Here is a 14,936-nt window from a genome sequence, read left to right on the forward strand (position 1 = left end):
AAGATGGGCACCATAGACTTCCTAGATGTTCGCAGTGCTTGTGTTGGAAAATTCTGTCTCAAAGTAAGCCAACTAAAAGGTGGTATAAACTTAGACAAGATAACCTAAAGCAAGCCAGATTTATTCTCCAGCATCGGCCATTGTGATAAATGGCACGCATTATCAGACTGGCTGTCCAGCTATTAGTACATTTGGGCCTATAAATCCACTTTGTCATGTTGCTAATAAATTACTGTCTATATTCATGGCACTGTGCATTTCTAACCAGATCTCCATGTGCTCAAATGAGACTCTTGCTGCCAAAACAGACATATTCACAGATGGGGGCCTGAAGTTTAGATGCTGACTTGATGGGAAACCATGTAAACAGTATTTTGGAAGCAGTTTTCTTTTCTTTTTTGTTGTTGTAGGAGGTCTGTTTGCATAAATGGATTCTGCACTCCAGACATTGACAGACACCAGACAAAGGAGGAGGGACAAAATACAAGAGTCTGTGGAGTTTTCTGCTTTAACTCCAGCTAAAGGATATGTTTTGGGCTGTACCCAGCCTGTTAGAGGAGGAAGCGACAAAGAAGGGCTCAGATTATTTATGTTATCTGAATAACGTGGACGAACGGCTACATTCAGGTAAGAGAAGTAGGATTCTCTACATTACTTTGCTGGAAAGCTCTTGAAAAAAGTGATAAAAAGAAACAGATATAAAAAGCCAGAAGCGATGACAGAGCTCACAGCTTTGTAAACATTTCATTATCGAGCAACCGATGAGTAAACTGACGTATATGAGAGCTCAGCATGTAGCTACACATATAATGTGATGACGGAGTTAAATCGAAGTATTAAAGTCAGACAGGGGCCATCACTGTGGGAGATTTCATGTCTCCTTATATCCACAGAACGGTTGTCTAATGTGAAAGTGTTTTGAACAGGGCTTGGCACATGTCCTACAGTTCTAATGCCAAGGAATTAAGAAAGACCGAGGAAGATGTTTAATATGAAAAAAGGGGAGAAGAATAGAAATAAGAAAGGGAATGTTGTTGCTCCAAATATTAGGATTAAGTTCTAAATATTGACCTACTGAGATTTACCAATAAAAATGCACAAAAAATACATCATGGTGGTAAAACATACAAAATATCTTTGTGTTGAATGTGTACATGTAGTACAATTAAGTAATGAAATATTGTCATTAGCTATTAATTTTGTTCCAAATTTTCTTCACCTTTATTTCCAGATCATGGGTACTTTTATTCTTTCATTTGCCATTATTGGATACCTGATTCTAGTGCCAGGTACATGTTGTCCATCCAGCTGTCAGTGCACTAATACCACCCGCCCCTCCGCAGACTGCTCATATAGGGAATTAATGCAAGTACCAGTAGGTTTTCCTGAGAATCTAAATCAGCTAACCCTCTCTGTCAACAACATTAGGGAACTTAACAGAACCTCCTTTGGTGGTATTTTGAGGTTGACATCTTTATGGCTGGCATATAACATGATCACTACTATACATCCTGGCACATTCCAGTCTCTGACCAGTTTAACAAGCCTGGACTTAAGCCATAACCAACTCAATGAATTCCCATGGATGGACCTTTCAACCCTTGGAGACCTTGAGCTAATAAACCTCAATAATAACCAGCTGGATACTATTCCATTGGGAACATTCAACAACTCTAAAAATTTGAGGTCTCTGCAGCTCAGCAGTAACCGATTATATTCATTACCTGAGGGTCTTTTTGATCCATTGACTTCTTTGTCACACGTTCAGCTTCATCATAACTCCTTCCATTGCTCTTGCTCCCTAGCGTGGCTAATACATTGGATCCAAAGCACTTGGATCACAGTTGATAAGAAAATAGAAATTGTCTGCTTATCTCCAAATGACTTAAAGGATATCCCATTAAACAAGGTGCCTGACCTACAGTGCAAAAAACCACTGGAAATAATGAGTGATGATACACATTGGGGGAATACTCTGTTGCTTTGTAAAGAGGTAGCTGAACCTTATTTCATGATCCAAAAGGAACCTCATGGGCAAAAAAACTACAATGACATTAAGGTAGCTATTAGAACATATAAGAATGGAAGTGTCACAGTAACTCCTATAGATCAGGGTGCAGCTTATCTTTGTCGAGTATCCAACTCCACCGCAGAAAATATTGGGGAAATTTCAGTCACTCTTTCTTATCAAATTTTAGGTTGGCAAGTAAATCCAAATGAGAAACTTCTGCTTCTTCTAATGTCAGATCATACAAGGTCAATCACAAATGGAGGGTCATCCTCAACAATGACTGTTCCCATGCTAGTTTTGCAGGCTTTGCTTATAGTATTATGGCACAAGGTTTTATTACCACAATGACATAAGTATACGAAGTTTGGGGATATTATTAAATACTACATATGTCACAGAAGAAACATATTTTACATATAAACTACTGTAATATATATGCTTGCAGCATTAAATTTACGGTTCATGTTGTGAACACCAGAAAAAATATATGACAGGTATAAGTAGGCAACACACATATTTAGTAGTACATACATTATAAAAGCTGAAACATGGAACAATGGTAAAATTACTCAATACCTACATAACAAGGTCTCGTAATTTAAAACAAGGTATTGATAGAAACACAGGAAAACAACGCTCTAGTGGAGAAATAATTTTTTACTAAACTACAAAAATAAAGGGACCACCATCCCCCTACAAAACCTCACCCTGCCGAGCAGTGCTTCTAGGGGATAGCAGGGAAGAGAGGTGGGAGGTAGACTATGTTACTGGACTGTCCTCGATTGTTGGCCAGGTGCTATTTAGAATGTTGGGGAGATTCTCCATTGATGGTTCTGGATCCCCGATGACTGAGAAGAGATGGATTGTGTATAAGGGTATATGCAAGACACCAGCGAGCTCTAGCCAAGTGGGAACGTGCACCTTTCAGTGATCGGCCATCTGCTGGCATCAGATGAATACCTGCAAAGAAGGAAAAAGTGTTGAGTAATTTGTGGCATTTGCAAAATAGAATTTAACAGTAAAATGATGACTACAATCCAGTGGAGAGATTTATTTTATAATAAAAAAAAAGATATATATACTGTATGGTTAGAAAAATTGTCTTCTTAGCTTTGTTTGCATGTGAAAGTAGCTATACTAACCAAATAATTCACCAAGATGGCATGAAATAATACAAAGTGAATGACCAATGTAAAAAGTACATAAACAGTGTAAAAGGGAAGCAAAATAAATACAGGTTGCTGGGATATGAAAGGAATTAAAACAAGATCCATATTCCTCCACATAGGTTATTCACATTATCATATTTTCTATTTATCCACATTCCACCTCTTAGACTGGTTGCAGACAACCATGCTGCACACGGAGGACACGGAGATGTCCTTGTATGCTGTCGTGCTTCCACGGCTCCTTTAAATGAATAGGACACAAGGAAGCACGGGCTGCAAAATAGGACAAGAATAGGACCTGTCCTATCTGATGCGGCCTGAACTGTCGACCCACATGTGGGACCCTGAAAATCACAGTCATGTGTATTTAAAAGAATGGATCAGTGTGCTATTTATAAAATACACAGATAGCACACTGACCTCGGCCATGGTCGTCTGCAACCGGCCTTAGATCAAACACATTTACTTCTAACCCAACTTAGCCTAGACTTGAAGGCATTTCCATCTTTCTTCCTTTTGCCCTCTTTTTTAAGTAATAAGCTGTAACCCTATCAGCTAAGACAAGAAGAAAGGAAGTGATGTTATTTAAAAATGACTGCAACCATGTTAGGCCATATTCAGACAGCCAAAAGCAGTCTTGAAAACATGGTTGGTGTGACAGTCACATTTCCAGGACTCACTGGAGCACAACTGACCGGAACTCACCTCATCATAGTGATCTATAATGCTGTGACTTCCACCCCAACCAAATTCTCAACACAAATTCTGGAAAACCTAATGCAAATAAGGAGCATTTGGAGAAATATACAACTTTTCCTGTAGGGTGAAGAAGTAGGGAGAAGATACGTAGCACAAACTGCCTGTGCTAAAGGAAAATACTAAACCTGACCATATATGTTAGATAGGTGTCAGCCACTTGTTTGACCAACAGCTATTCCCCTGGACATCCCCATACACACGCATGCTTGACTTAGTCAAGCTTGCATATCTTCTCAGTAGAGGGAGGGTAAAAAGTTAGAACAAGTTATGTCTGCATCTACCCTGAGAAAAAAACATCAGCTATGTAGAATAATGACTAATAGAATGATCCTTCTTTACCCAACATCTGTTTTTAAGAAAGTGCCATACACAATAGATGGTTTTCAGGTCCTGCCTAAGTCAGCTTGTTTGGGTGTCAATAACCTAATTTTATATACCTTCAGAAGCTATTCCTCCTTACTCCAAATACACATGCACATTCTGGTTGGCTGAAATGTGGATATGTTTTGAAGGGGGAAAGGAGAATTACCCCACTTCTGAAAGCAGCTGAGGGAGCAAAGGCTTGGGCATGATAAAATTTAAGATGTCCAATCCTTTATTACGTTGGTATCATCTACTGTGGAGGATACACATAAGATAGCTGCTGATCCTGCTTGATAGGTTAGAGGACTGAGCACACGTTTCTCTGATGTGTATGGAGGACTTAAACAGGGCCACATCTGTGTATGAAGGCTTTTGCACACCCCATCCCTGTGTGCTCTGAACTATTCAAAGCCGGCAGCTTTCCCGTAGATATAATGGGAAGAGAAAGTCCACAGAGGAAAACTGAACTTTCTCTTCAAAGCGCTGCGGAAAGAACCGCAATGCGATTACGCAGCGGATCTTTCCGCAGCGCTTTAGCACTGCGATTACGGCCCGTGGGGCCTTAGCCTTACTCCTCAGATTCTTCTCCATCTTCTGACCTCTGGGTTTTCTCCTTACACTCACTGATTAGTCTGGGAACATGAATGAGGCTAATCAGTGGAGTGGCTAGTGCTGCCAGCTCTGCGGCTAATCAGCAAGAATCCTAGTGAAGGGAACGTTCCAACTGGGAAGGGGTGTGGGTGTGTGTGTGTATGTGTGTGTGTGTGGGGGGGGGATGCATTTTAATTTTTGCCTCAGGCAACACATAAACTAAGATCAGCCCTGACCTTCAAACATAGCCAAACTTTTGATTTTTAGATAACATTTCAGATACCACTTCATAATAGAGTAGGAATGGGTGGGCTTTTGTATGATGTAGGGAAGCTGGGGCTGGGTGGTGGTGGTGGAGGGGTCATTACTCAGACATTATAAAACTCACACCAAGATCGCAATGCTACCAGTATTGCTTCCAGGGAAATCATCAGTTCAAACCAGAGTCACATTTGGTAAGTTTATAATACAGCCAGATACAGATTTCTGATGGCAATGGAAAATGTAATGTGGATTTCATAAAAAGGAGCCAAAATTCATTAATGGAGTATATTGTAACATGTATTAATGACTCAGACTATCAAAAATTGTTCAAGAGATTTGGTTTGCTTTACAACTTGAATTAAAAGCAAAGGTTGTCCTTTCTTAAAATCTAAAGATTGTATTAGAATCCATAGATGAAGTAATAGCGATGCTTTGTGTACCTTTAAACCATTATATTTGTCATGCTAGGGAATACCTAATGCAATATAGATTAATCCTAACTAAATTAGTGCTTTCTAAATGGTCTATTATTTTTCTACATCATGTTAAGATGACATAACATCAGCACTGGGCGGCAGAGGACGAGCCCAGATTTTATTTTTATCTCTATGCTAAGAAATAAACTACATTAGTAAGAAGTTTGTCTGCACAATTGTTAGCGATAAAATCTGCACTTCTATTTACTGTCGTAAAGCATTAAAGTCTGGTCACTTATACATAAAATGACTGTTTCTAACTTCTGATTTTGCTTATTTCTATGGTAGTCTAAGAATTACACAGAATTTTCACAGTAGCACATATGCAGTACTGATCAATATATGGCTTGGCTTACACTGCTGTTATGACTGCTAACAGGTCTTTAATGATCGGTTTCACTAATCTGTCATGATCTTTCTATTGACTTCCATGTCAACATATATATTTTCTATTTTTAGGATATACATACGTCAAGCATGTACATTTCACATGTTTATGTTTTGATACTTTTTCTTCGGTTTTGTACCATAGTGTGAGGACAGATTCATAAACAGGACTAAAAAACTGGGAGTCTTTTGTTGGTTAAAGGGTGTTCACACTTTCGCCCGTTGTCCGTCCTGTGCCATTCCACCGGGTTTCTGTCCTCAGCCCTGAGAAACTGGACATGGAATGGCTTCCTGGCGGTCAGCTTTAAAACCCATTCATTTGAATGTGTTTTAAAAGCAAACCGCCGCTGCTGCCTGCAGCCTCTCCACAGGGAAACAGGTTTTTTTGTTTCCCCGCGGAGAGGCCGCAGGTGGACCCCACCGGTTACCTTTAGAAACCCATTCAAAGGCTAAGGCCCCACATAGCAAGCCACAGGCAAAAAAACGCCACAAAAAAGACCACAGCGGAAAAGACTACAGTGGGAATGCATCACGTTTGTTTCCACAGTTTTTCTCACAGAGAGTACACAGTTTCCCTCTGCAAACTTTCTGCCTCTATTATACCTATACAAAAACCGCCAGTGTTTCTGTAGGTATAACTGACATGCTGCGATATACAAAGACACAAGCATTTTTGAAATTGCAGCATTACTGCTGCAGATTCTTTTCTGCAATACTTGGATGGGGTTAGCCAGAATCCCATCCACAATTTACCTATCAGTATATTTTTGGCATGTGGGAGGAAACCCACGCAACAACACTAGTAGAACATACAAACTCCATACAGTTGTTGCCCTTGGTCAGATTCAAACCCAGCAGCCCAGTGCTATAAGACAACAGTGCTGACCACTGAGCACGATGCTGAACTGATCGGACCCTTTATGCTAGTCAAAGCAACATCATTTTCAACAGCTCATTTCACTGTGTAAAGAGAATGACGCAAAGTGTATGCGGATCCAACAACTGTATTAACAATAGTTCATCCCCATATAAGTCTTCTTCAAACTGGGCAAAAGCCCTTTGAACAAATACTGATGCACTTGTTTCACCAATAATTATCTCTTGAGCCTGGCAATCTTAGTGTTTAAGGCCCATTGGTTATACAGTAGGCATTGATGTAACTGTAGCGATTGTAGTGGTCGCAACTGGGACTGGACATGCAAGCCTGGGGACAAGTTAATCACCCTCACCACATGATGCCTTATTAAACTTCTTTAATCTCCTGTTAGATTTCCTTTGATGACTGGCAGTCTGTGCATTATAAATGTATTAGCCCTGCCTTCAGAGTGAGACAAGGAAAGACAATTTATGATACACAGACTTCAGGTTTAATGTTCCAGGGACTTAGTTCAATAGCTATATTTGGAGTTGAGGAAGATTCTATTCCTCTGATGAGGCAACTGGCATCAGTATAAGGGGGCAGTCATGCTTGTGCCCCGTGTCCACCGTGTCCGCCGGGTTTCCGTCTTCAGCCCCAGAGAAACTGGATGGAAACCTGGCGGTCGACTTTAAAAGCCATTCACTTGAATGGGTTTGTAATGGTGACCGCCTGTGTCTGTCTGCGGCCTGTCCGGGAGGAAACCAGAAACCCAGCGGAATGCACACAATGAACAGGGGCGCAAGTGTGAATGAAGCATAATGGATTTTTTTTTTGCCTTCCTTCGGATTAACTTGGTAAATTTATAGGTTGGACTCAATAAACTTGTGTATTTATTTAACATTATCAGCTATGTTGCTATATATACAGTCAATGTTTCTGTTATCAGTTCGGAGGTTAGTAAGACTATAGCTTGTGTCTGTATTTATGAATACTACAGGGTGTATAAGCTTTCTGTAGCAACCAGTCAGCAAATAGATTATAAGTAACCAAACTAAAAGTTCGGTCAGTGACTTCAAGGTGATATCATATGAATATTTCTGGATTATAGTTTTAATATCACAGTTTTATTCTTTCTGCCTCATTAGATATAAAGTATATAGTAAATAATCTGAGAACAGTCAAACTTTGTGACTGTGCTCCAATGTAATTGGGAACCTTTTTTTTTTTAATTTATAGTTTTCTTGGAACCCTAAATAAGTCACAATTTTCAGATCATACAATGAAGCCATACACACGTTACAAAAATGTCTTACCTTCCTCCAGGTCAGGCTTCTTCCAGTTAGGGGGCTTCAGGAGCAAACAAAAAGCTGTAATGAGTGGGTGACACTCACTGACCTCTAACAGCAGGAAATTACAGTAATTCCTATAACCTGCAAATCAATTCAGAAAATGACTAAATGAGGTTAGTAAGAACATGAAGAAATTATAACTATAATAGTAGTACTGCTTTCTGTCAAAGAAATGGGTAAATCTATAATGATTTCTAATAGTATATAGAAAGAAAGACCCAAGTGTATAGATCAAAAGAATACAATATCCTATTAATATTATAAATGTGAAAGTTTGTGAGTTTGGATGTTTGTGGGTTTGTGTGTTTGGATGTTTGGATGTTTGTTCCTCAATCACGCAAAACCCGCTCCACCGATTTGGCTGAAATTTTCCACAAACATAGTCACTACACTCGATTGCGCAATAGGCTACTGTTCGTCACAACAGCGCACATACGTTTGTGCCAGGACCCCCATAAAACCCAAACTCACACCACCATCTCTGCAATCTCACACACTTTAGACCATAGCAAGCCACAAAATTCATATTGCCCTCTACAGCCTCGCCCCTAACCCCACACAATCTCATATACATATACTTTACCACTTTGCCCCTCCCCTTAACGATACTCCAGGAGGCTCTCTTTAACGCTCCGGAGCAGCCATGTTTGCCGACCCCCACCGCTCTGACAATCCGCGACACCGCCCACCCATGTCAATACCCCTAGGAAGTCTAATAAATGCAAAAAAAGTTTAAAAAAAGTAAAAAAAAAAATATAAAAACAAATAAAAAGGATTAATAATTCAAATCACCCCCCTTTCCCTAGAACACATATAAAAGTAGTTAAAAACTGTGAAACACATACATGTTAGGTATCCCCGCGTCCGAAATCACCCGCTCTACAAAGCTATACAAATATTTTTCCTGTTCGGTAAACGCCATAGCGGGAAAAATGGTCAAAAGTGCCAAACCGCCATTTTTTCACTCTTTTGATTCTGATAAAAATTTGAATAAAAAGTGATCAAAGCAATAACATTTCCCGAAAATGGTACAACTAAAAAGTAAACCCAACCCCGCAAAAAAAAGACGCCCTATACACCCCCGTACACGGACGTATAAAAAAAATTACGGCTGTCGGAATATGACGACTTTTCCAAAAAATATTTTTGAACACAGTTTTGGATTTTTTTAAGGGGTCAAAATGTAAATAAAACCATATAAATTTGGTATCCCCGGAATCGTAACGAAACACAGAATACAGGGGTCATGTCATTTTGGTTGCACAGTGAACGCCGTAAAACCAAAGCCCCTAAGAAAGTCGCAGAAATGCATTTTTTTTTTGTCAAATCCACCCCATTCAGAATTTTTTCCCTGCTTCCCAGTACATTATATAGAATAATTAATGGCGGCATCATGAAGAAAAATTTGTCCCAAGAAAAATTAAGACCTCCTATGACTCTGGAAGCGGAGAAATAAAAAAGTTATGGGGTTTAGAAGGAGGGGAGTCAAAAATGAAAAACCAAAATCAAAAAATGCCATTGACGGGAAGGGGTTAACTTCAAATACCTCTGTCCCAAAGTCACTATGTAACGTTTCTCACAACACCGTATAGCAGCTCAAATACAAATTACATCCAACACAAAAGTCTCACGTATTCTCTGAATTCCAGCAAAAACAAGATACAAAGTTACATTTCATATCCCATACCTTATACACAGTACGAAAACCTTACCCACACCTGTATATACCCACATCTACAATCACCGCAGACGAAGTCGCGGGTACCAGCTAGTTAACTATATCAAGTAGTGGATGGTTATAGGAGACATGCTCAGGCTACGGCCCCATTTTGTGGAAATGCAGCGTTTTCCTTGGTGCAGAAACTAAGAAAAAAATGCTGCATTTTACCCTTCATTCACATTTGCGTTGGTTATCGTGGAAGGAGGTGCCTTAGGAAGGGTATCCCTACCCAAAAGTTGCACTAACTAGAGTATCATTTGGATGCTCAAATGCCAACACTGAATATTGATTGAATGTTCATTATACTCCTATATCTAATGTAGGCTGGATACCTAGAAGTTTGCAGCTTTATATTTTGCATGGATATTTTGCTCTTTGGTGGAGTGCATCCCGTTCTTCTTTTGTGTTCCTGCACAGTCTATCACAGTCCAATCACTGCCAGTACTAAATCAGTCCTGGTTCTCTATAACACTTACCCGGGTCCCAGCCTTGCACACTATGTTGCAGTATACTCAAATCCAGGCGACAGAAGTGAATGACATTAAAGATAACGGAGACAACAAGCCTTGCAATTGCAAGCAATCCACCTCGTAAAATATTAACCGGTAGGAAGATATATGTCAATATGAAGAGACTTCTCCTAAATGTATAAATGAAAAAGAGATTTCTTTGTTTGTAGTTATATAATTTTAGTTCATGACATAAATTTAACATACTGCATTGTTTAAAGAAAAAAAAACAAAACACTGTGGTTTTCGATGCAGTTTTCTAAGACAAAGCCAGAGGATGATTCAGCAGACTCAAAAAAGCTGCATCAAAAATTTTCAAAAAAAACATTAAAAAGCTTTTTTCTTAAATAAATAAAAATAAAATAAATAAAAATAAATAGATAAAAAAGCTGCATGTGGAACCTCCCTTAGGGTATGTTTAAACGGCGGAAACCTTTTACACCGTGTGACGTAGAACGTAGATTAGACATTAGGAAAAACTTTCTGACAGTGAGGGTAGTGAGAGAGTGGAATAGGTTGCCACGGGAGGTGGTGGGCGCTCCATCAATGGAAATCTTCAAGCGGAATCTGGATAAACATATAGCTGGGATGATTTAGGAAAACCTGCACTTGCAGGGGGTTGGACCCGATGGCCCTTGAGGTCCCTTCCAACTCTACCATAAGAAAGAAAGTAAGAAAGAAAGTACTTCTCCGTGCGACTAGCCGCATTGGGATGCCGATGCAGGGCTCGAAACTCCCTCCTGATTAGGCTCATTCATTTGGGCCTAATCACATCCCGTTCGTGATTAGGCCCAAATGAATGAGCCTAATCAGGAGGGAGTTTCGAGCTGCAGACGCCGCGACTGACTCAGCTGCGGAATCTGTGGGAAGATGTCACTTTTTCCTGCTAGCTAAAAAAAAAAAATTGCTAACGGGAAAAAAAAGCGAGGGACTCCCATTGAAATGAATGGGAGACATTTTTGCATGCGGATTTTGAGGCAGATTCCACCTCAAAATCTGCCTGCAAAAAACTCAGTGTGAACATACCCTTAGGGAGACTGCACACAGAGTTTACGATCGCTGATTCTGAACGTAAAACTCGTTCAGAGTGAGTGGCGTAAAAAACAGATCCCATTGAATTCAATGGATGCCGGCATATGCGTGCTCCCCATTGAAATCAATGGGAGGCTTTTTTACCTATTGCTTTCAATGTGATGTCCCATACCCAAAAGATCTGGCCATGAAGTCAGGTAAGTATGATGGGGTGTGGTAGTATAGGTGACATTACATTTCTGGAAACAGGGAAACGAAGTGTCATCGGAAAAATCTGAAAATGTGCCTGGTGCCGTTATATGACTGCTCTGGCGATCTAGGTAAATATAGATTTTTTTAGACTAAGCAAGTTAAAAGGTAGGCGGGGGGGGGGGGGAGGGTATTTAGCTTAGAGTAGAAATATCATGTTATCCCAGATAACCCCTTTAAGGAACAATCAAGGCAAAGCATGTACAGTACAGTGATATGCCAGAGTTCGAAAGGCATGACGCAAAGATTCCCTCTTAGTTGTTCTTTAAAGCCATGTGCCGCCCCCTGAGGCATTGTACTAACAATGTATAATATTTGCCTTTAGTATTCATCTGAAAAAAATGATAAAAAAATGCCTGAAGCCATTGGCAAGAACATCAAACTTATTCATGATGAAGGCAAGCTAACAGACTATTTCCTCTTGGGTAATGAAGCACATATTGTTGAGATTATTTAGGCTAGATTCACACTATTGTAATCCATATGATAATGAAGGATCTGTTACTCAGCAAACAATTACAGCCATGTTCTTTCTATCGTCGTCATGAAATGATTCTTGTAAAGTTATGATACCTGCTCTTTACTATTTTTTTCTGATGCGTTTCTGCAGTAGCCAAAAATGTTGTGTCTTTGATTCAATATGGGGCCTTAGTCCAGATTGACACTACCAAGTTTCATCTGTGAAACTTGGTCCATGTGTCCGCTGGATTACCAGCCTGAACATTATACCAGGAGTGGGATTCCTAGCGATATAGTTATCTATAATTCTACTAGTCTCAGCCTCCCAGTAACATACTGTCCCATACTGTAATCGGTGGATACATAAACAATTGTATAGTAAACAACTATCAGTAATCAGTTTATCTTGTGATGATAATGTAATTTCATTTTCTGATTATAATGTTTCAGGCTGAGGCCCAATGTTGCGGAAACGCAGCTTTTTTTTTTAATGCATATTTTGCCTCAGTTTTTTAAGCCAAAGCCCAGAGCAGATTGTGCAGAAGATAGAAGTATAAGGGCTTCCTATAAATCTCCCATTCCTTTTATAGTCACTTTTGGCTTTGGTTCAAAAAAACCGCATCAAAATCTGCCACAAAAAAAGCTGCGTTTCTGCAATGTGGGGCCTCAGCCTTAGGGCCAGTTCACACGGAGTAAACTGGCACGTATACACGTGTCAGATTTTGCGCTCAAAAAAGATCCCATTGATTTCAATGTGGGTTACGATCATATAACGTGTGTAATTTTGCGCCCGTAATTTTGCGGCTGTAGAGTAAACGTGCATGTATTTTGGCAAAATAAACGTGTAAAAAATACATGTGTAAAAATAAGGCTCCCATTGACTTCAATGACATTTTTTTTACACGTGTAAAAAAACACGTCAAAATACACGTCAAAATATACATCAAAATACACGTCAAAATACACGTGTAAAATGTAATTGAAGTCAATGGGAGTCTTATTTTTACACGTGTATTTTTTACACGTGTATTTTGCCAAAATATATGCGCGTTTACTCTGTGTGAATGGGCCCTAACAGTTCCATAAATAAGAAGAGCTTCATAGACAGAATAAAGGCACTAGATGTTAATAACTGAATGGCCGAGATGCGGTGGCTCTCATGCAGAAGATTGATGGAAATGGAAATGGATTCACGGTTGTGAACAACAAGGAATTTTATAAAGCAAAGTGTCAGAACATAGACAGGGAGTGAAACATGTTTGTTCCCCATCTATCCTCCATCAGGCTTTATTCTATGTACACTGCCTTTTCTATATCACTGAAGAAGTCTTTATTTTCTTTCTAAATATAGTTGTCTATGAGTAGAAGTATAGATTTATTAAATATCTATGTATATATGAGCTCTATAGTTTCCAAGGTATATATCATACAGACATGCAAGCACTATATCGTAGTAGCCATATATATTTTTCCATAGCAACACCATATACTGCATGTCTGTATAGAGATGTAAATAAGTATAGTACCTGTTCGTAATTTGGGGTGGATTTCCTTGGGTGAAGAGGAAACGTGTACACAGGTGTTGAACTACTGTAACCAGGAATAAGAGTAACCAAAATGGCCTGAAACACAAAAAAATGCTATTTATATGAGTTACGATATATACCATGTATAGTGTTTGAGCCTTAAATTTGCTACCTCCATCAACCACATTTCTTAGCTTCTGTTAATAGGTGTCGCTCGACTATGTCCAGCACAGATGAAATTTTGTCTCTGGCCCCCGCCATTCCTGAGGAATCAGTGTAGTTAGTATTGATAGTCACCGAAAATAAGATATTCACAACTTTACCCTGAGGAGGGAAACCCAATGGATTTATAGAATGGAGAGTATATCCCCTAGAGGACTGAACGAACAAATGGATTTTACATGTTTTTTGGAGTAGATAAGTACGTACTCCCAGAAACAGTAGATAGCCACTTTTGTTATCAATTTTTGTAGGTTGACAAGTAGTTACAACAATACTTACCCTTATACTTAGTAATATCTGAACGCATACTTTATAGCTGTAGAGTAATTTTAGTGGCATTTAGCCGCTTTTTTATTTATTTTTGTAGATTGACAAGTAGTGACAACAATACTTACCCTGAGACTTTACATGATTTGAATGCATTCTTTATAACCGTAGATTTACTACAGTGATGTTTCACTGCTAACTAATCCAGTCGTATTAAACCCCCGTGAAAACTACTACTCTTTCCAAAAGCCTAATTCTATTGTCTAACGACAGTGTCATTATTCATGTAGCGGAGTATATACCATAAACGTGGCAATTCGGGTATGATGGGTCAATACAGTCTGTATACACTTACTGTGGCTATTGGTGAATGAGTGCTCATCGGAGCTAACTATGATTGCCACTGGGTAATGACTATACGATGTACAGAGACTGTTCATTGAGTTGAACCCCTTCTAAGATAGCCAGGGAAGCGGGATGAGCGCTTGTAAAAAGAAAAAGCCTTTTATTTAAACCAGGTGCATGCGCGAGAACGGAATGGATGAGGGGTGGTATGTATCCTTCATCTAATCCAGGGGCTAGTACAAAACGAAAAAGCCGGGATATGGCAGGGCAACAAGAAAATTCTCTAAGTTCTCGCGCATGCGCGAACTTATGTGGCGACACAAACAATAGAGCCAATGAGATATGGTGGGAGGCACCTGCAAGATGGGCTGGTACTTAT

General features: G+C 39.5%; 2 protein-coding genes across 3 annotated transcripts in view; one reads left to right on the top strand and one right to left on the bottom strand.

Annotated features, from left to right (window-relative positions):
- The first annotated feature begins 557 nt into the window (after positions 1-557).
- On the top strand, positions 558-2,518 carry LOC142203180 (immunoglobulin superfamily containing leucine-rich repeat protein 2-like). The gene is made up of 2 exons (XM_075273721.1): positions 558-627; positions 1,232-2,518. Exon 2 carries the CDS (start codon positions 1,235-1,237, stop codon positions 2,357-2,359), a length of 1,125 nt encoding a protein of 374 aa, XP_075129822.1. The 5' UTR covers positions 558-627; positions 1,232-1,234; the 3' UTR covers positions 2,360-2,518.
- A 132-nt stretch (positions 2,519-2,650) lies between these two features.
- The window catches only part of STRA6 (signaling receptor and transporter of retinol STRA6), a 55,442-nt gene continuing 43,156 nt past the window's right edge, over positions 2,651-14,936 (bottom strand). For both annotated transcript variants that reach the window (XM_075273690.1, XM_075273689.1), the window contains 4 exons: positions 13,724-13,819; positions 10,425-10,588; positions 8,193-8,309; positions 2,651-2,971 (listed from right to left, as the gene is read on the bottom strand). In XM_075273690.1, the coding sequence (XP_075129791.1) occupies positions 2,808-2,971; positions 8,193-8,309; positions 10,425-10,588; positions 13,724-13,819 (541 nt within the window). In that variant the 3' untranslated portion in view covers positions 2,651-2,807. The remainder of the gene's footprint in view (positions 2,972-8,192; positions 8,310-10,424; positions 10,589-13,723; positions 13,820-14,936) is intronic.

The sequence above is a fragment of the Leptodactylus fuscus genome, chromosome 5 (genome assembly GCF_031893055.1).
Source record: "Leptodactylus fuscus isolate aLepFus1 chromosome 5, aLepFus1.hap2, whole genome shotgun sequence".
Lineage (NCBI taxonomy): Eukaryota > Metazoa > Chordata > Amphibia > Anura > Leptodactylidae > Leptodactylus > Leptodactylus fuscus.

Coding starts and splice junctions, on each gene's coding strand:
- LOC142203180 (XM_075273721.1), top strand. CDS start 1,235: ATGGGTACTTTTATTCTTTCATTTGCCATTATTGGATACCTGATTCTA.